The sequence below is a fragment of the Schistocerca piceifrons genome, chromosome 1 (assembly GCF_021461385.2).
Source record: "Schistocerca piceifrons isolate TAMUIC-IGC-003096 chromosome 1, iqSchPice1.1, whole genome shotgun sequence".
Classification (NCBI taxonomy): Eukaryota; Metazoa; Arthropoda; class Insecta; order Orthoptera; family Acrididae; genus Schistocerca; species Schistocerca piceifrons.
The window spans coordinates 171,221,607-171,244,316 of NC_060138.1; the positions used below are offsets into that span (position 1 = coordinate 171,221,607).

A 22,710-nucleotide genomic window follows, 5' to 3' on the forward strand; every position below is an offset into this window, starting at 1 on the left:
AGCCCCTTAGCGATTTTACATAGCATCAGAATTTTGTCAGGTTCTTTAGATGATCTAATGCTAAGGTATGATAGTGGTAGTTGTGTGCTTTGCACACTAATCTTTTTAAAGACACACAAATCTCTACCGACTTCTGTGTATTATTATTATTTGCATATTCTCTTTTGAACATAGAGTGCAACAGTATTTGCTTTCTCAGCACTTTCTCATTTTGGTATTAAACCACAGTGGATCTTTTCCACCCTTGATCACTTATTCAGCACTTCCTTCTCCAGAGCGTGATTTACACATGTTGCCACACCAGACTAATCCATGTGTGTCTAGAGAGAAGCCTTCAGCCCCTTAGAGATTTTACATAGCATCAGAATTTTGTCAGGTTCTTTAGATGATCTAATGCTAAGGTATGATAGTGGTAGTTGTGTGCTTTGCGCATTAATCTTTTTAAAGACACACAAATCTCTACCGACTTCTGTGTATTATTATTATTTGCATATTCTCTTTTGAACATAGAGTGCAACAGTATTTGCTTCCTCAGCACTTTCTCATTTTGGTATTAAACCACAGTGGATCTTTTCCACCCTTGATCACTTATTCGGCACTTCCTTCTCCAGAGTGTGATTTACAACCCGTTTAATCTTTGCCCACAATTCCTCTACGTTCATCATAATGGAACTAAATTATGTCCATTCATTGCCTTAAATGGGATGTTAACAATTGCTTATCTGCACTTTCTAGCAAAAATACTCTCCTGGCCTTCTTGAATGATTTGTTAACTTTAGTAACCATTATCACTATTATGACATCATGGACCGCTAGTTCCTGTCATATATTACGTCGATAAGGTCAGGCCTGTTTGTAGATATCCTAACAAATTGTAATGCTCAGGTATTACTATGACTGATTCCTGTTCTAACTCACTGATATTGTAGTCATAGAATATTCCTTTTTTTGCATTTTGTGAAGTATACAATTTCAGATTACTGAAGATTTATAGCACGTTTCCAGTCTTTGCACCAGTTTGAAAACTTATCAACTTTAACTGGATATTTGTGCAGCTTTGTGTAGATAGTAAAGGTTACGTCCTGTGTTCTGGCCGCAGACAAGCCAGTCAGGCTTGACTGATTATCGTGTTGCTCTCTGCCAATGACTTTATAAGATGCCGCGTGGAGGGGTATACACACTGCCTTTCTGGTCGTTTTCAGGTTTCTGGACCTTGGAATTGCTACTAATTGGTTGAGTAGCTCCTCGGTTGGCCTCATGAGGCTGTGTGCACCTGTTGCCAGTCCTCCCACTAAGGAAAATCCCTGCCAGTACCAGGAATCGAACTTAGGTCCCCCGCATGGCAGTCGGCTATGCTGACCACTGAACTAAGGAGGGAGAGTTTGTTTGGATAGTACTTCATTATATATACTGGTAATTGCATCAGCTGCATAAAGTTGGAGGTTTTTGTTAATATTGTCTGCCAGGTCATTAATATATAACGTGAACAAGCAATGGTCACAACACACTTCCCAAGTACATGCCTGGAGTTACTTCTAACTTATAGAAAATAATAATAATGTTTTGTTGAAAGTTATGTTTTTGAGATTTATTCCTATTACAAAATCAACATTATTAGCATACATTGTTTGGAAACATAGCTGTCTCCTGATAGCCTTGTATTATACCAGGACATAACAAATAGTTAGCAAATACTCAGCTTCGTTTCTCAGCAATCTCCAATGCTGCAGTAGGTACAAAATAATTTTCAGTTATCTGCTCCACCAAAATTTGCCACAACTCTTATTTCTTGGAAGTGTAGTTAATGATTTGGCAGTACCCAGAGATGTTTCTAGAATGCAGTTTTCACTCTACAGCGGAGTGTGCGCTAATATGAAACTTCCTGACAGATTAAAACTGTGTGCCGGACCGAGACTCTAACTCGTGACCTTTGCCTTTCGCGGGCAAGTGCTCTACCGACTGAGCTACCCAAGCATGACTCATGCCCCGTCCTCACAGCTTTAATTCTGCCAGTACCTCGTCTCCTACCTTCCAAACTTTACAGAAGCTCTCCTGCGAACCTTGCAGAACTAGCACTCCTGAAAGAAAGGATATTGCGGAGATATGGCTTAGCCCCAGCCTGGGGGTTGTTTCTAGAATGCAATTTTCACTCTACAGCAGAGTGTGCACTGACATGAAACTTCCTGGCAGATTAAAACTGTGTGCCGGACTGAGACTCGAACTCGGGACCTTTGCCTTTTGTGGGCAATTGCTCTACTGACTGAGCTACCCAAGCACGACTCACGCCCCGTCCTCACAGCTTTAATTCCGCCAGTACCTCGTCTCCTACCTTCCAAACTGTACAGAAGCTCTCCTGCAAACCTTGCAGAACTTGCACTCCTGAAACAAAGGATATTGCGGAGATATGGCTTAGCCACAGCCTGGGGGTTGTTTCTAGAATGCAATTTTCACTCTACAGCGGAGTGTGCGCTGATATGAAACTTCCTGGCAGATTAAAACTGTGTGCCAGACCGAGACTTGAACTCGGGACCTTTGCCTTTCGCGGGCAAGTGCTCTACCGACTGAGCTACCCAAGCACGACTCACGCCCCGTCCTCACAGCTTTAATTCCGCCAGTACCTCGTCTCCTACCCATCTAATCTTCAGCATTCTTCTGTAACACCACATTTCGAAAGCTTCTATTCTCTTCTTGTCCAAACTAGTTACTGTCCATGTTTCACTTCCATACATGGCTACACTCCATAGAAATATTTTCAGAAAAGACTTCCTTTTCCTAATCTAATTCCCTCAGCATCACCTGACTTAATTCGACTACATTCCATTATCCTCGTTTTGCTTTTGTTGATGTTCATCTTATACCCTCCTTTCCATTTAACTGCTCTTCCAAGTCCCTTGCTGTCTCTGACAGAATTACAATGTCATCGGCGAACCTCAAAGTTTTTGAAACTTCCTGGCAGATTAAAACTGTGTGCCGGACCGAGACTCGAACTCGGGACCTTTGCCTTTCATGGGCAAGTGCTATACTCCATGGATTTTAATACCTACTCTGAACTTTTCTTTTGTTTCCTTCACTGCTTGCTCAATAAACAGATTGAATAACATCGGGAAGAGGCTACAACCCTGTCTCACTCCCCTCCCAACTACTGCATCCCTTTCATGTCCCTTGACTCTTATAACTGCCATCTGGTTTCTATACAAATTGTAAATAGTCCTTTGCTCCCTGTATTTTATCCCTGCCACCTTCAGAATTTGAAAGAGAATATTCCAGTCAACATTGTCGAAAGCTTTCTCTAAGTCTACACATGCTAGAAACGTAGGTTTGCCTTTCCTTAATCTAGCTTCTAAGATAAGTCGTAGGGTCAGTATTGCCGCACGTGTTCCAATATTTGTACAGAATCCAAACTGATCTTCCTCGAGGTCGGCTTCTACTAGTTTTTCCATTCGTCTGTAAAGAATTCGCGTTAGTATTTTGCAGCTGTGACTTATTAAACTGATACTTTGGTAATTTTCACATCTGTCAACACCTGCTTTCTTTGGGATTGGAATTATTATATTCTTTGAAGTCTAAAGGAATTTCGCCTGTCTCATACATCTTGCTCACCAAATGGTAGAGTTTTGTCAGGACTGGCTCTCCCAAGGCCGTCAGTAGTTCTAATGGAATGTTGTCTACTCCCGGGGCCTTGTTTCAGCTCAAGTCTTTCAGTGCTCTGTCAAACTCTTCACGCAGTATCGTATCTCCCATTTAATTTTCATCTACATCCTCTTCCATTTCCATTATATTGTCCTCAAGTACATCGCCCTTGTATAGACCCTCTATATACTCCTTCCACCTTTCTGCTTTCCCTTCTTTGCTTAGAACTGGGTTTCCATCTGAGCTCTTGATATTCATACAAGTTGTTCTCTTTTCTCCAAAGGTCTCTTTAATTTTCCTGTAAGCAGTATCTATCTTATCCCTAGTGAGATAAGCCTCTACATCCTTACATTTGTCACCTAGCCATCCCTGCTTAGCCATTTTGCACTTCCTGTCAATCTCATTTTTGAGGCGTTTGTATTCCTTTTTGCTTGCTTCATTTACTGCATTTTTATATTTTCTCCTTTCATCAATTAAATTCAATATTTCCTCTGTTACCCAAGGATTTCTACTAACCCTCGTCTTTTTACCTACTTGATCCTCTGCTGCCTTGACTACTTCATCTCTCAAAGCTACCCATTCTTCTTCTACTGTATTTCTTTCCCCCATTCCTGTCAATTGTTCCCTTATGCTCTCCCTGAAACTCTGTACAACCTCTGGTTTAGTCAGTTTATCCAGGTCCCATCTCCTTAAATTCCCACCTTTATTCCATAAATACTATTAAAAAAACTGGTTTCAGTTCTTCTAAAAGGTATTCTGTAATTAGAAAATGAGAATTGTTTATGTTCAAGTATTGATTAGTAACAATCCAACCAGCACAGAAATATTTGTAAGCTTGCTAATGTCAAATCAAATTAATAACAGAATGTGAATCAGTATAATAAGTTGAGTTCTAATAGACCACATAAATGAAATACAAATGTTACGGAATGTATATAAGCCTGTAATTGTGGCAGCCTGACACCTGAGGTCAACACTTCATGTTACTTATCATAATGATCATGTATTGGTGTGTTTCATCCTTACTGAATAGTTTCTGGAAGTCATAGTGTTCATAAAAGTTCAAGAATTTTTAGGACCATTAGGAAGTTCAGCCACAATCTTATGGTTGACCAGCATTTGTAGAAGAAGAGCAAATTATGAACAATTAAGATGCTGAAAGACAGACAGTAAAAATTAACAACAGTGTTACTGAAGCAGTTGATGATTTCTTGTATATAAGGCAGCTGGGAATGAGAGTAAAACTTGCAAGTGTTAGAAACAAATAACTAGAGATAAAAAAATTTACATTTCGTTTAGAGAAATGAATGCCACATTCAAAAGCAGTTTCACAGTGTGTCTGAAGACATAAATAACTTCTAGAAAACATTTCACATACTTTCTAAAAAAAAAGTGAACTAAACTCTGCCCAATAGGCCATGAAGGTACAATGGTACCGATCAGCCGCCATGTCATCCTCAGCCCATAGACATCACTGGATGCGGATATGGAGGGGGATGTGGTCAGCACACAGCTCTCCCAAACGTATGTTGTTTACCAGACCATTCAAATACTTTCATATTAAGAAAATCTGTCCTCATTGTGCCATATTTTTGCCTTATAAAAGGCAGTGACAGCTTTGCTCCCTTTGAATACCCTAATTTTGTGGAATACACTATAAAAGGTGGGAGAGGGTACCCTAACACAAATCAGCAGAGAACGAATTACTGAGAAAAAACCAGCAGATGTCTCTCAAGGTATTGTACTGCATCTGCTTCTGTATTTAGCAATCCACGTAGAATGTTGGTGGAAGACACTTCTGTTTCTGTGTTCCTCTCATGAATGGTACATAAGTAGAGTAAAGAGGAAGTGGGGGAGAGGGCACACTAATGCAAATCAATAGAGAATGAATTATTGAGAAAACACAAACAGATGTTCCTTAAGGTGTCGTACTGCATCTGTCCAGTATTCAGCAAACCGTCCTACAGTGCTGGTGGGAGATACTTTTGGTATGACTCTCAGTTCACTTCATTCCCTGTTCCTTTCATGAAAGGTGTGTGAGATGAATAACTGTTGGCAAACACCTGCATGAGCTCCAACATTCACATTGATCATTTCTAAAGATAAATGTGGGAAGAAACGATATACTGCCCATTTTTCTTGGAACATGCTCTTTGGGTGATTTAATACTAAACCTTTCCATGATGCCCAATGCCTTGCTTGTTGCATCTACCAGTGGAGTAGGTTGAGCACCTCTGTAACACTCTTGCACTTACTAAATGAGCCCATGGCTAAACATACAACTATTTGTTGGACATTCTCTATCTCTTCTATTAATCAGATCTGGTAAGGGTCCCAGACTGATGAGCAGTACTCAAGAATGAGTCTAGAATTGTTTTGTAGCTTACTTCTTTCGTGGATTAAGGACTTCTTTAAGATTATGTCATTAAGTATCAGCCTGAGGTTTGCTTTTCCTACTACTAGTATTATGTGACCATTCCACTTTTAAGTTCATCCAGACAGTTACTTCTCAGTATTTTATGAAAGTTCCTGTTTCCGTGTTTTATCATCGATACTGTAATCAAACAGTAATTGACCTAAGTGCCTTCTTATCCACAGTGTGTTACAATTATTTGTGTTCAGGGCTAACTGCTAGTTCCTGCACAATAACTGATGCCTTGCAAGTCTTCATGCAAAAGACCCAAATTTAACAGATGCATAAAAAATATAAATTCATTTTCCACTTACAATGTTTGCAATGACACAATCAAGATCTACTGCATTTCTGGAATCGTAATAAGGCACACTATTAAAATATATCTATACTTTGTAAAGAATCATATTTTTTTCTCTAATTCTTTATGTACCATAGATAATATTGGCATAAAAACAAAACAAGGAGAGATACACTCTTCAGTTGATTAATTTTCACCTGTTTGACTGTATAAGGGATAGTGGGAGGGCGTATTATGAGTTCCACCGAGTTAATATTGTTAACAAATGTGTATTCCAACCATACATTAAAGAAGTGTTATAAAAAGTTATTAGGAAAGCAAAGTTTATTTGTACATTCACATTCTGTTCATCATTTCGCCAGCGCTGAGAATCCTGTATCAAGATGATCAAAGCAAACAAGAAGATTTTGCATGAGCAGAGGAGGGGTGATCTGGAACCAGTATTGTCATACGAATCTCTATGCACAATAGTGGTTACAGGAAAAGGATGTACATAAATTTACGAATTTTAATCTAATAATGTATTGAATATCGAAGGTCTGTCGATATTAATGCCAGCTAAAGTTCACTCAGGATCTGAGTACATTCCAATTTCTTTCAATTATTCTTTCAAAATTGCTTTTTTAATTATTTAAGGAGCAAATTTTAATCAGTTTCCATTATATATTATATTTTTATGCATGCCCCTCTATTCTCTCAAAAACTATTCAATGGCGACTGTTCAAAGGATGGTGTTGTGTGGAATACAAACAGACCTTTCAGTTGCTGAGATAAAAATATTTTGACATAAATGGTCCATTTTATTGTTACAAGAATGTAATGAGGCCTTTGTTGCATTTGTTACATGTCCGTGAGATTGGGATGAATTAAAACTTGAAGAAGCAAATTAAAATTAAATTCTGCCAACAAGTGAGATGCCCCGGGAATGCTGATTTTAGTGGCAAAGGTAGGAAGCTGCTTCACTGTATGCTTATATGGCTGCACTTGGCATTGTCTCTCTCACCGTAAATAATCTCTTTTCCATCCAATTAATATCCTGTACGGAAAGTGCATTTCTATAGGAAATGCGAAAATTTGTGTAAAGTCAACATTAAAGTGCAAAATAATTCATTCAAATTCTGTAAGACTGTATCAGAGAATAATCAAGTTCATTAATGAAACTGCTTTAATTGAAAGGTACCAATACAAACAAAATTTCGTTTTTGAAAATTTTTTTTTTTTTTCATAATTTTGTTAAACACCATTCACAATGGAGTCAAAGGAAATGGCCATTGTTGAAAACTCATTCCAAAATGCAGTATGCCAAGATGTTGGAAATCCGAGCTTGACAACATTTGAAAGTAATGCTTCAACTCATGAACTGGCCGATGGCTACCAAAACAACCAGGTTGGCGTTCCACAATTAAAAATTAATGAAACCTGTAATATAACTAATCATGATGTCACTTGTATGAAACTCAGGTCTCATCAGGAAACATTTTTTTCAAATAGTGAAACTGAAGCACACGACAGCAAAAACTCCTTTGATTATTTGCTCACAATATCATGAATGCAAGAACAGGAAACAGTTCACAAAAGCAATGCAAATACTAGTGGGACACACAGTTTGCACTGGAAAATCAGGCATTTAACCATTTCAAGAATACTATTAGTCAACAGTTCAGTGAGGCAAGCAAAACTATACGCACTGAATTATCTGACAAATTATCTGGTAAGTTCACAGAGCTCAGTAAACAACTAAAAGAAGAAATAATTACCAACATGTCCCACAATATAAATACATTAACGGAAAAATAACATCCGTAGTCTATTAACAGTCTGGATAACTTTCAGGTGAGTTACAAAACCTTAGTGAAGCATATTCTCAAATTCAGAAGACGCAATTCGAAGTGGATGTGGTGCTAAAAAATGAGACGAACACGGTCAGTGAACTGCAAGACGTATGAAAAAACATACCTACAGAAATACACAAGTTGAGTCTAAGAGTAGATCAGTTAATTTTAGAGGTAGAATTTGCCAAAAAAACAGAGAGATAAGTTATGTGCAGATGTAAGGGAAATAATTGAAAAAACTGGAGCTGGGATGCTGGATAAGGGCAGCACCCTTGCTGAAAAGGTAGTGTCAGAATGCAAAATTTATGTACATGCTGTAGAAAAAGCTCTAAAAGAGAAAGAAAGTCAATTTCTAGCTAAAATAGATTTGGATTTAAAGGAAGCAGAGGAAAGGTTACAAGGCAGTGATGCTAAAACTACTGACATTCCAATCCAACTTATGACAGAAAACAAACCTATGCTTTTAGAGCAGTTAGATACCTTCACTGGTTACCCACAATACGGGGTTAGCCTGTCAAAGGAAAGTAGTGAAGGTTGCACAATGCCGACAGTTGCACCTGTCAAGCAAGTGCAGTTGCCATGTGCTACACCATGAGCAAGCATGAAAATGCCTGTCACTGACTGTGCAGCTTGTTTTATCAACATTACTTGCAGATGATGGATTACTTAGGCATCGTCAATTTCCGATATTTACTTCTTAATGGAAAATAACACACCCTGTGGTCTTTATCAAAGCATTCTGAATTTTTTTACCTTGTACCTGGACCAAAGTCCAGAAAATTATATTTGTTGTTGGATACACACAGGGTAACATTCTGCTATGGGCTACAGACATGGCGGAATGTTGCCACTATTATGAACAGTTTGAGAGAGCATTTCTGTATAAGTATTGGTCTAAGGCTGTACAAGAGAGGCTCAGACTGAAGTATTCAACCCAGCTCCATTCAGTAACAAGTATGGAAGTTTAAGGGGCTAGTTTGAAAAATATTCTAATAAAACCAGATACTGAACTCGGTATCTCAAGTAGATGTGCTGAAAATTTTGAAGAGCTGTCTTTTGGCCCATGTTAGGGAAAAGCTCATTACTATCCTAGAACATGACATTGAATACTTTCTATCTGTACTGGACTCAATATATTTGACATACTAAGAGAGACCAGTGTAACCCAAACCTGTTAATATGCCTACAGCAACACAGAGATTTACGGACCAACAAGTAAACAACATATTTGTAGTACAACATGGATGGCAACCGTACCCCACACAGGCCTATGGTAATGGTAATGGTAATCACAACGGCAATGGAGAAAGGCATAAAGACAAAGTTGGATATAAAAGAAACAGGCAAACATTTAGCAAAAACAACTACAATGGGTGAGTAATGTATGGCCAGCCTGTACAATATGTACAGACACAAGCTACCGGCAATAATCAGCCAATCGCTTGCAAACACAAAACAATAACGGACTACAAAATAAACCACAGACAGCGGAATTCGGCCAACAAAGTAACACACATATGCCGAATAACATGCAGAGGCAAAGAGAATTTCAGTCGAGAGCCTCTCAGGACACTAATTGGCGTAATCAAATACCAACGGTCAACATAGTGGAAGTTACGCCCAACCCAAAGATTGATGCCACTGCGACACCGGGAAACTTGAACTGGTCATGGTAGGCTGCCATTCCGTGACCTTGGAGGGGCGAGAGGGTCATGAGCTTCATCAACACTAGTTTTATCAGATACGATCCAGGTAGGTATACCCTCTAATGACTAACTGCACCAATGCCGATTAAAAAGCAAGATAACCGAGGGTCCCATGGTCATGGTTAAACTTAATCACGATTAAGTTGTCTCTGTGGTGCACCAACGTTAAACGCTGATTACCAAAACACGGTTAGCTAATCGGGAGTTTGACCACGGTTAACTTCGCGTGTTACAAAGGAAAGTGCGCATATACATGCAAAGATAGCGGTGTTCACTGTCTGCCTGTGGCAAGGGTGTTGTAACTGCATTGGTCTGTGATACTTACGCGTGCTTTTCATATTGTTGGCATAACGTGAGCATTGTTACTGCACTATGGAGAACAAGAAAAGGACACAAAATTTTTCGATATTCGAAGTAGATGTACTTTGGAGTTGGTTGCCTCCAATTCAAGTATATTAGAGTGTAGAAAAATGGATGGTTGCACAGTTAGGGAAAAACTGGATGCATGGGAAAATATAGCAACACAATTTAATTTAACTCCAGGTAAGATTAAATTTTATTTGAATCATAAATCAAACATCTGTTACTAATGTAAATTAAAACACTGTTTTTCATGGTGCTTAGATTAATATTGAATAACAATTCAAGATACACACAACAAAAATGATATCAGCTACTACAAAATATATCCATTTCAGGTGTAACAAAAAGAAGGCCTGAAAGGCTTAAAACATGTTACAAGAATCTGAAGAGGAGGTTGAGGAAGGATTTGGTTGAAGAGAAGGTTCAAGTCTATAAAACAGGAGGAGGGAAGGCAGTACCATTACCTAAAAAGAGTCCACACAAGGCAAAAATACTGGAAGTAGTTGGCTCATTATTGAAGTCACTGTAAAATACATTTGTTCGGATGCACAGTACAGTGTAATAATGGATCTAAATGTAGATGTAGTTGATGATGCAGCAGTTGGTGATGCCAGCAGTACCACAAACAGTAATGGAACTGTAATTGCTGCTGAAGCTGGCAAAATTCTGATCCCAGAACAGGTTGTTAGGGAGAATGTTCAACAACCCTTCTCCGAACCTTCAAGTGCAGGAACACAAGAAACATGTAATCGGAGAGGGATGCCACCGAGACCTAAACCAACTTCCTCCACTGCACTGGACAGTGTGATGCAGAAGAGGGTGGAAGTACTCCAGCAGCAACTGGAAATGGTGAAGAGAGAATATATGAAAGAAATGAGAATAAAAAATCTCAAAATTATGGCACTAAAAGAAAAATTAAAAAATTGGAAGTGGAAGAATTCTAACGAATGTAATGTAAATGTTTAAAAAACATTTTGTTATTTGTGCACTATAATAATTTCAAATAAAAATAGTTACATATTTTACATGTATTAAGTAATAGTATACCTTATTGAAAATGTTCATCATTATAGTGTGATGAACTGCTCGTCCTGGTAATGTGTCATCACAATACATTTGTTGACCAGGAGGCATTGGCTCATTATCGTCGATTTCGGGGCCCCTCTCGCTACATAATAGCCTCAGCAGCCACATAATTTCCGTATCTTCTGGTGGCTCCTCCTTGCTTCTGCTCCTTGCAATATTATGCAAGACAGCCGTACTCACTATAATTGCCATTGTCTTTTATGGATTACACCTCATTCTCATAGATAAAATGGGGAATGTCCTCCTCCACAAACCAAATTATCTCACTACAGTGTTCCTTGTTGTAATGTGAGACCTATTATATCGGTGCTCTGCCACACTCTGTGGATTTGAAAGTGCTATCAATAAGTGAGGTCTGCATGAATAGCTACTATCTCCTAGTAAGTGACCAACTGGTATTTCACCATCTTCAAACTGTGCCCTTCGAGCGCAATTATGAAATATTGTGCTATCATACACAGAGCCAGGTCACTGAGCCACAATGTCTCATATTATTAAATTGTGGTTGCTGATTGTTTGACAATTAAAGGAGAAAAGTTTGCATTCTGTCCCCCGGGTTACTGAATCCTTATGTGACTGCAATCCACTGTACCAATGACTATAGGAAATCGAGTCGGTGTGGTGAAACCATCCATCACAGAGCGTACTTCCACTCGAGAAGGAAACTTGATGTATTGACGAGACATTGTTGCTATAATTCCTGACACTTCACTTATAATTCTTTGTGCCATTGTAGAATGTACGTTAGCACTGTCACCAATCGCTATATTAAACGCTCCAGTTGCATATGCCCTTAATGTCATCAGAAGTCTGTTCATGGGCGAGACCGTATTATTTCGGTAAGTTGGAAATTGTAACCTATCGTGGATTTGATCAAATAACCACCACACTGTTTCTTTTGAAAGATGAAACCTCTCTTCAAATTTCCAGTCACCATAATCTTCCAAAGTATTTCCCCTTTCCACAAGTACACCAACACGGTTGCAAAGATTTATATGTTGAAGATATAGCATTTCGTCTTCTATGCCATCTAAAACGTCACAACGCACTGCCACATTACGTGTTTACAATAAGTTAACCATGATCAATTCAAGATAATCGACCCTTTGAGCTTGGTTAACTTGAATCACAATCAAATCCCTCAATTAACTTTGATCGAGGTTGGTGCAGCTGAATATCAAGTTAATCAGGGTTAAATGCTGACTTGACTGTGGTTAACTTTTAATCACCATTGGCGCAGTCAGCCCTAAGTTGTATATATGTATAATAATATCATATTTATGATACTGGAAAATCACATTACAGAATTTATGTTGTTAGTTGATAAGGAACATTTTTTTTGTGTTTTTTCTTGTATGTCAGATGTGTAATAAGGAAGAATTTTACGTATCTAGTTACAATGATACTTTAAACACAATGCTTTGCCTTGTGTGTAGCTGAGTCATAAATGAATAAACGAAGTTGTGAAATGTACTGTAGCACGCAGTCCAATACAAAACTCGCTATGACGTTAGTGATAACAGAGCGACACAGCCATGCGCATTGGGGAGAAAGTTAGTCAACAAACAGCAAGTGCCTGCGTGCCAGACAGACACAGCTGAAAGTGTTGGAGCACCAAAAACAAACAAACCCTATGAGCTACAGCCTATACTAGCATTTTTAAAGTCTATTGCATAAAAAGAGACATAGGAAATTAAGGGAGAGTCTGTACTACAACTACGACTATCTATAGAATACACACAAACAAAGATAAACTAAGGGATTATATACATGGAAAGGGATCCTAAACTACTATGCTACTATGCACATTATATCTATATATTTACAAATTTAAGTATTTAAAGTACACACATTAATTATAATTGAGGGACCAGAAAACTCTTGCTGCAGGTAAACAAGCAAGTCCAATATAAGTGGCAAACTGAATAAGAGGTGGCACTACGATTATAATACACTTTATCTTTCAGATCTGTAAGCTAAGTAGAGACGCACGCATGACATTAAATGAGTTTGTGATGGCACAACTGCACACTCAAGTAAATGAATACATGGTTGAATATATAAAGGGATATTAGTGAACATCGAGCCAACTTATCTATGAAGATTTAGTTTTAAGTTATTATTAAGTTTTTTTCTTCCAGGGAATGATGCATCGACATGTCCTAAAGTTAAGGAAGATAAATGCGTGTTGAGTGTTAGGTACCATATAAACATAAGAAAGGACCGCACCACAAGTAAATATCATTGTAAGTTTATGATATGTATGAATACGATAGTGTGAAATTATATGTAGAAGAATACAGTTGCAGTACGTTGCACATCACAATGCTGAACTAAGGTGGAGCACTACCAAATAATCAAGGGGCCAAAACTGTGAGCGTCGACTACCCATGAAAGCGTCAAACACCAGATTTACATTGAAATTTTTATACACGTTTGCTATTTATATAAACACTATTTTATGCTCATTGTACATAACATATAGTATTGATGATACAACTCTGTATACCTCTGCATATGAAATGGTTATCCTTTACACAATGAACATAACAAGTAAATATTGAGCTGCACTTTAAACACTGAATAAGTATTCGATACGATTGGTATTGTCAGGTTTGCGTTGTGTTTATAAACAACAAACTGTTTTGTTCCTAGGATCACAATTAAGTCTAGTAACAAGACTTAACTGAGCATGTAAAAGCCTTTCCATGAAATTTCCTCAACCCTGTAGTGTGTAGATCCATCCTGGAGACTGCTAGAGAGGCGAGGCCATGCGTAGTTATTTGAGCAATGCGTAGAGTATGTTGTACCTACCATTGTTTATTTCTTTAATTGTTTGAAATTGATAAGTATTGCTGCGACAGGAAGTCATTGTAAATTGAAAAAATGTATGTCAATTTATGCCGTAAAGAAACGAAAAAAGAATCTATTATTGTATGAATTATTATGTAAAGAATGTAAAACCAAACAAGAATAAAGTGTGTACTCATATAATTGGAATTGAACAATGTAATGAAACCATAATGTAACAAAATGACAATCAGACTATAATGTATATAAGCAACAATAATGGCATGTCAGCAGATGAATAGGATAAGTTTATTTTTGTAGTTGTATTGTTTTATTTGTGTAGAATGTGGAAAGGACACTATAGATATTTTGTGTAATGGAGTGGTATGAAAGACGCTAAAAAATGAAGTGCAAAAACATACAAAACCTGCCTGCAAAGTGTTAAGTGTGTGTGTGTGTGTGTGTGTGTGTGTGTGTGTGTGTGTGTGTGATATGTGGGTGTGTGTCTAATGAACTAAAAAATGACAATACTTCATGCAACATGAATTTTCTGTGCTCAAAAACGTTGTAAAAACATGAATTTTATGTGCTTGATAACGTCGTAAAAACAGCAAGAAACTTACCTTGTCGGCAGATGTCGGATTTACGACTGGTGTCCCCGCTGAATAAGTGCAAGCGATGAGGTGAAATACATTCCTCGGGCCGCTGATATGGAAACCAGTTGTCACTGCAGTGAAGATTTCACAAAAGATCACGCTGCTGAACACGAGCTTCATGAATTTGTGCAGTGAAGGCTATGTGAACACACGACATGGGCCCTCTGACTTTGTATTAAACATGTGCAAGTGAGCTGGGATGGTAACGGATGTCAAGCTGCGCACACATGTTTCGCAAGTTAAACACTATGCAGATACTGACTGACAATGATGGGATTACGTAGTTACAGCAAGCACTTTGTTATGACAGAAAACTTATGTATGTAAGGGAGGTGACATGCCTATATAAATTGACAACCATATAGGATAACTACAATGGCTGAAAACTAAACGCTATGCCCCTACCAGCCACAGTTATCAACCCGTAAAAAGAGAAATAAGCTCAGACACTGCGCACCTCCATTTGACGTCAGTACACAGTGGGTGGGGGGGGGGGGGGGGGGGAGGAATTGTAAAGAATCATATTATTTTTTTTCTTTTCTTTATATGTATAAAATAATAAGAATGTTGTACCACGGATAATATTGGCACTAAACAAAACAAGGAGAGATATGCTCTTCAGTTGATTAATCTTCACTTGTTTGTCTCTATAAGAGATAGCTGGCGGATGAATTACAAGTTCCACCGAGTTAATATTGTTAAAAAATGTGTGTTCCAACCATACATTAAAGAAGTGTTATAAAAAGTTATCAGGAAAGCAAAGTTTATTCATACATTCACATTCTGTTCATCATTGCGCTCGCACTGAGAATCCTGCATCAGGATGATCGAAGCAAACAAGAAGATTTTGCGTAAGCAGAGGAGGGCCAATCCAGAACCAGTATTGTCATACAAATCTCTATAGCGGTTAAAGGAAAAGGATGTATGTAAATTTACAAATGCTAATCTAATAATGTATTGAATATTGAAGATCTGTTGATATTAATGCCAGCTAAATTCACTCAGGATCTGAGTACTTTCCAATTTCTTTCAATTATTCTTCCAAAATTTCTTTTTTAATTATTTAAGCAGCAAATTTTAATCAGTTCCCTCCCTTCCCTCCCCCTATTCTCTATCACAGCAACTATTCAACTTCATTTGTTGTCTGCAGCAAAACTAGTCTCTGGTTTTGCTGTTTTGCCTTTTGTAAAAATGCTATCTCGCTTTTGTGAAAATGTATCTGCGTTATATTTGGTTTAATTGTATATGTTGTCTTTACATTTTCAAATCTGTGATGAAGTATGTTTCAGATGAGTGAAATGAGGGGGAGTTGCAGTCATCACAGAGTGGCAGTTGGGAGTTCTCCTTCAGATGCCTATTGCAACATCACTCATTTGTACAACAATCCAGGATTATTATCAGACATACCAGGTGAGTAACATGATGATGGTGAATTTAAAGTAGTACCTGTTTGCAGCTTGTCTCAGCTGTTGTCAGCTCAGATTGTGTAAGATTATGTTGCACTTACGTTAAGTACTAAAGCAAATGCTGAAGGTGTGATGTAGGAGTACGATTATAGCAAGCATGATTGTTCCATCAAAATACCCCTTTTGTTGCATGAATTGCATGAATATCAAAATCAAGTTTTGTCTGTCTACATCAGAACAAGAAACTCAGTTTTTGGATATTTAATGTGATCATGTCTTAATTTTTCTGTTTTCAGCAGGATACTTGTTTGTACTGTAGTTTAAAATTATGGTTTACGCATGTGATGAAACTTTTTATTATTTTATATGCATGATATTGATGAGTTAGATGAAAGGCCCAGAAAACATTCCCAAAATAAAAAATGAACTACTTTACATCTGCTGTAGTGACTTCCAATTCTCTATTTGCAATATAACAAATACATTAGATTAAGAATTTAAGACATTTGATTAAAACACGTTTCATTTTATACTTGCATAATAAATGCACTAATTTTTATATAATTATTTATTTACCATTATATTTTTATACTTTCAGGAGAAATATTGAATTAATTGATGAAAGGAGAAAATATAAAAATGCATTAAATGAAGCAGGCAAAAAGGAATACAAACGTCTCAAAAATGAGATCGACAGGAAGTGCAAAATGGCTAAGCAGGGACGGCTAGAGGATAAATGTAAGGATGTAGAGGCTTATCTCACTAGGGGTAAGATAGATACTGCCTACAGGAAAATTAAGGAGACCTTTGGAGAAAAGAGAACCACTTGTATGAATATCAAGAGCTCAGATGGAAATCCAGTTCTAAGCAAAGAAGGGAAAGCACAAAGGTGGAAGGAGTATATAGAGGGTCTATACAAGGGCGATGTACCTGAGGACAATATTATGGAAATGGAAGAGGATGTAGATGAAGATGAAACGGGAGATATGATACTGTGTGAAGAGTTCGACAGAACACTGAAAGACCTGAGTCGAAACAAGGCCCCCGGAGTAGACAACATTCCATTAGAACTACTGACAGGCTTGGGAGAACCAGTCCTGACAAAACTCTACCATCTGGCGAGCAAGATGTATGAAACAGGCGAAATACCCTCAGACTTCAAGAAGAATATAATAATCCCAATCCCAAAGAAAGCAGGTGTTGACAGATGTGAAAATTACTGAACTATCAGTTTAATAAGTCACGGCTGGAAAATACTTACGCAAATTCTTTACAGACGAATGGAAAAGCTAGTAGAAGCTGACCTTGGGGAAGATCAGTTTGGATTCTGTAGAAATATTGGAACACGTGAGGCAATACTGACCCTACGGCGTATCTTAGAAGCTAGATTAAGGAAAGGCAAACCTACGTTTCTAGCATTTGTAGACTTAGAGAAAGCTTTTGACAATGTTGACTGGAATACTCTCTTTCAAATTCTGAAGGTGGCAGGGGTAAAATATATGGAGCGAAAGGCTATTTACAATTTGTATAGAAACCAAATGGCAATTATAAGAGTTGAGGGGCATGATAGGGAAGCAGTGGTTGGGAAGGGAGTGAGACAGGGTTGTAGCCTCTCCCCGATGTTATTCATCTGTATATTGAGCAATCAGTGAAGGAAACAAAAGAAAAATTCAGTGTAGGTATTAAAATCCATGGAGAAGAAATAAAAACTTTAAGGTTCGCCGATGACATTGTAATTCTGTCAGAGACAGCAAAGGACTTGGAAGAGCAGCTGAACGGAATGGATGGTGTCTTGAAGGGAGAATAGAAGATGAACATCAACAAAAGCAAAACGAGGATCATGGAATGTAGTCGAATTAAGTTGGGTGATGTTGAGGGCATTAGATTAGAAAATGAGACACTTAAAGTAGTAAAGGAGTTTTGCTATTTGAGGAGCAAAATAACTGATGATGGTTGAAGTAGAGAGGATATAAAATGTAGACTGGCAATGGGAAGGAAAGCGTTTCTGAAGAAGAGAAATTTGTTAACTTTGAGTATTGATTTAAGTGTTAGGAAGTCGTTTCTGAAAGTATTTGTATGGAGTGTAGCCATGTATGGAAGTGAAACATGGACAATAAATAGTTTAGACAAGAAGGGAATAGAAGCTTTCGAAATGTAGTGCTACAGAAGAATGCTGAAGATTAGATGGGTAGATCACATAACTAATGAGGAGGTGTTGAATAGGATTGGGGAGAAGAGAAGTTTGTGGCACAACTTGACTAGAAGAAGGGATCGGTTGGTAGGACATGTTCTGAGGCATCGAGGGATCACCAATTTAGTATTGGAGGGCAGCGTGGAGGGTAAAAGTCGTAGAGGGAGACCAAGAGATGAATACACCAAGCAGATTCAGAAGGATGTAGGTTGCAGTAGATACTGGGAGATGAAGAAGCTTGCACAGGATAGAGTAGCATGGCGAGCTGCATCAAACCAGTCTCAGGACTGAAGACCACAAGAACAACTTTCAGGAAAATTATTGCATCCCATCCCAATTGCTGGTTAAAAGGCTTGGGCACTCAAATGGAAGTAGAGTAACACTATGAACTAACAAAAAGCGTGCTATTATAAGAAGTTAGTTGAAATATGAACCAATAGAACTAGTCATTATAACTATAATGGGAATTTATGTATCGAAAAATGTGTAAAATAAGGGAAAGGTAATCACTTACCTATAGAGAACTGTGGTGCACAGAAACAAGTAATAGAAATAGTTAACACTAGCTTTTGAGCTCTTGTTATTTTTCATGTCTGGGTGGTTGTTTATGCATGTATTCTTACTAGAAAAAGAGGAATGCCGTTTGCACATAGAATGACAGAAAAGGAACGCAACAGGCAGCAATCTACATTGGCAGCTGGTTGTTGACTGGTTGGCAGCACAGTAATGGACATGGTGCAGCTCTGAAATGAGGAACTGTAGTTTGTGTGTGTGTGTGTGTGTGTGTGTGTGTGTGTGTGTGTGTGTGTTGATAGAGGGAATAATGTTTGTCACACCTGAGCATCTTTTGGTTTCACTTGGTATGTCAAGAACAGATTCAAACGCAGAGGAAGATGTAGTTCTGTATATAATAATAAAACAAAGAAAATACTGGATTCATCCTTACAGCCAAAGAAATGTTGACCACATGCTGTATTAGTAGCCAAGGAGCTGTAACAGACAAAACAACTAAACAGTACTATAATGATTTGGCACAGTTGATTTGCACCATAACATACTGTAATATTTGTTTTGAAAACCCACTTATCTTGAGATTTACATACATGCAGATATGGTGATGGTGGTTTATGCTTGTTAAATCACTTGTATCTGAACACCATTTTATTTACATGTATCAGAGGTTTGTGGCTTGTCCCTGTTCATTTTCACTTGACAGTGTAATTTTATGTTACAAGTTTTTGTACATTTTCTTCCACTGATGTATCGGTCATTTTATTTTAAACAGTAGATGTACAGTACACTATGCATATGATATGAATTTTTTCTCACTTCACATCTGCTTTCTCTAACAGATCTCTCCTTCAGTAGCCTGGGTACTCATAGTTGTATAAAAAGGGAATTCTATCAACTTTCTGTATAAAACTAATGTTCATAACCAGCTTGTTCATCATCAAATTAAACCTATACAGAGCTGTGTTCGGGGACACAATGTAACTCAGACTGCCTGGCAACACAAGTGCTAAATCATCTACAACAGGTTGGCAGTGCATTGCAAGTGATTTATTGGTAAGTCACTGTGGAGTCATTCCATTTGTGTAGCCGTACTCAACTACACAGGAAGTTATTCACTGTCATCTCAGTACCAACACGGGTCAGAAAGGAGTTGCTTTTGAGATGCCCTGTATGTGGGGGGCCTAAGAGCCCGAAAACTAGTGTTAACTGTTTTCTATTATGTATTTCTATGCATCATGCACCATTCCTCCATAGGTATATTGTTACCTTTTCTTTATTTTATGTAGTCATTATAACAGTTGGTACTGATATTTTGGCAATGCGCAACTGGTCATAAATGAGGGTCGATAGTCTAAGTAAATTAGAATTATATTAATACCTTCAGCTGCTGATGGGCGTTGATATATATCAGCGGGGACAGGTGAAAATGTGTGCCCTGACCAGGACTCGAACCCGGGATCTCCTGCTTACAAGGTAAGACTGTGAGTCTCACGAGAGGTGTGCACGAGGTAGTCCCTGCAATCGCACTATCCTCTGTGCCCTCAGTGGCTCAGATGGATAGAGCATCTGCCATGTATGCAGGAGATCGCAGGTTCGAGTCCTGGGCGGGTCACACATTTTCACCTGTCCCCGTTGATATATATCAATGCTTGTCAGCAGCTGAAGGTATTAAAGTAATTCTAATTTCGTTCTAGACAGCTGCAGGTCATCAATGTTGTCTGTTCTTTCGGACATGTGCAAAAGAACAGACACCATATCCATATAAGTATATAGTATAAGTAGTCTGGTATGTACTAGTGTAGCTGTATCAAGGGGAAACATTACAGAGTGTCACGTACGGTAACGTATTTTGCTTCAGGACATTAAGAAAAATCAATATGACTGTAGATCAGATATCGCCAAAGTGCATTTACTCCCTTCAACCAAAACATCAGACATGTCATTAATAAAAAAGAAATTCTGATGATGATAGATGGAATGCCAGAAAATTTGTTGTGCATATGGGAACATCACAAGGAAAAACTGAAATTGAACAGATTAATTTTGGTGGATAAAAACAAATACTGTACTATGGTAGAATCAATAAAAAAAGGGGGAAGTGGCTGTAAATGCAAAAAAAGTGGAGTTAAGTCCTGGGTCCTTCAGAGTAATGAATATTGTCATTTCGAATATAGTGCACAATAGTTGGCCAGGTAATACACAAGTTGGTACTATGGTAGGGTGTCGATTGTCAGAACATTGGTCAACTAGATGACGTGTTAACCAGACTGTTACTCGTGCAGCTTCCCCATTGTCAACAATAGTAATAGTTTACGCTCTGTTGCACTCTTTTGTGTCAACTTTGCTGTATAAACTTAACTTGTGATATAAATACATGAATGTAAATGTGTTTTCATTTCTATGAGAGATAAATATGAAGGTAATGGAGGTTAATGTAAGGCGAATCTGCAACAAAGTAATGTAATCAGTATAAGGTTTGTAAGTTGACAATTATGGATATAAAAAAAAAAAAAATAAAAAGATTAGCACCACAAATTTTATACCTAAGCCTGATCTCACTGATTGATCAAGGCATAAAACTATGAATATCTTGACAAACATGGATTTAGATTATGCTGTTTAAAAGTGGTAAAGAAAGATCACAAGAAGGACCTTTCTCTAGTCACATTCTGTATGAAAAGGTAATTCAATGTAATGAAAATCTTGGAGGGCTGCCTAATCTTAAAGCAAGCACAGACTAGTTAAAATGCTTTAAGTCAAGACATGGCACTTGTGAGCATCAAGTACAAGGAGATAAACTGTCTGCTGTTTCTTTCAACATCAAACTAAGGGCTGTAGTGGGGGAAGAAGATTGTGTCTGCAGCCCGCGGTCTTGCGGTAGCGTTCTCTCTTCCTGCGCACGGGGTCCCGGGTTTGATTCCCGGTGGGGTCAGGGATTTTCTCTGCCTCGTGATGACTGGGTGTTGTGTGTTCATCATCATTGACTCGCAGCCCGCCAAAGTGGCGTCAGCTAAAAAGGACTTGCAATACGGCGGCCGAACTTCCCGCATGGGGCCTCCCGGCCAACAATGCCATACGATCATTTCATTGTGCTCTGAAAAACATTTAGAAATTTGACAAGACTGGGCTCAATTGGAAAGCTTTGCCAAGAAAAACTCTTGCTTCATGTCATGAATTAGCAGCATCTGATCATAAAATAAGCAAGGATCTTACTACTGCTTTATCTTGCACTGATGCTACTAGTAACCACTGATTGCCAGTGCTTGCCATTGTTGAAAGTCGTTTCAAAAAGTAAATATGTCTGTGATGCCTACTGTTTACACCTCACAAAAGAGCACATGGGGGGATAATCAAATTTTCACTGTAAAAGCTCATCAACTAAAGATTGGCAAAACGGAGAAAACATTACTGCTCTTCACAATGTACCAACTCATCCATCAAATCTTAAATGAAAAAGACGAGTTCATAAAAGTAATATTTATTCCACCTAATATAACCTGTTTATTACAGCCCATTGATGAGGGCATTATTGAGACTTTCAAATGGTATTGCAGAAAAGAATAACGTAAGTTACTGTTAGAAAGAGAAGAGAAGGGAGAAGAAAGTCTGTTAAAAAATCATAAAAATTTTGATTAGAAAAATGTGTTCTACATGATCGGTGTAGCATGGGGTAAGAGTACAAAATTTGAAGAAAGCCTGCAATAAAATTTTGCGGACGGAGGAAAGTTCTCAAATTCAATTGAAAAAGACGAACACAATGATATATCCAAAAAACTCAGTATGCTAAAATTACTCAGTCTCCATGAATGTGATGAAGAAGATG

At 38.0% G+C, this 22,710-nt stretch overlaps 1 protein-coding gene across 1 annotated transcript; it reads right to left on the reverse strand.

Annotated features, from left to right (window-relative positions):
- Positions 1-11,589: 11,589 nt before the first annotated feature.
- On the reverse strand, positions 11,590-12,344 carry LOC124796428 (putative nuclease HARBI1). The gene is made up of 2 exons (XM_047260657.1): positions 11,893-12,344; positions 11,590-11,779 (listed from the first exon to the last, which is right to left on the reverse strand). The coding sequence occupies exons 1-2, from the start codon at positions 12,342-12,344 to the stop codon at positions 11,590-11,592; spliced, it is 642 nt and encodes a 213-aa protein (XP_047116613.1).
- Between the last annotated feature and the right edge of the window lie 10,366 nt (positions 12,345-22,710).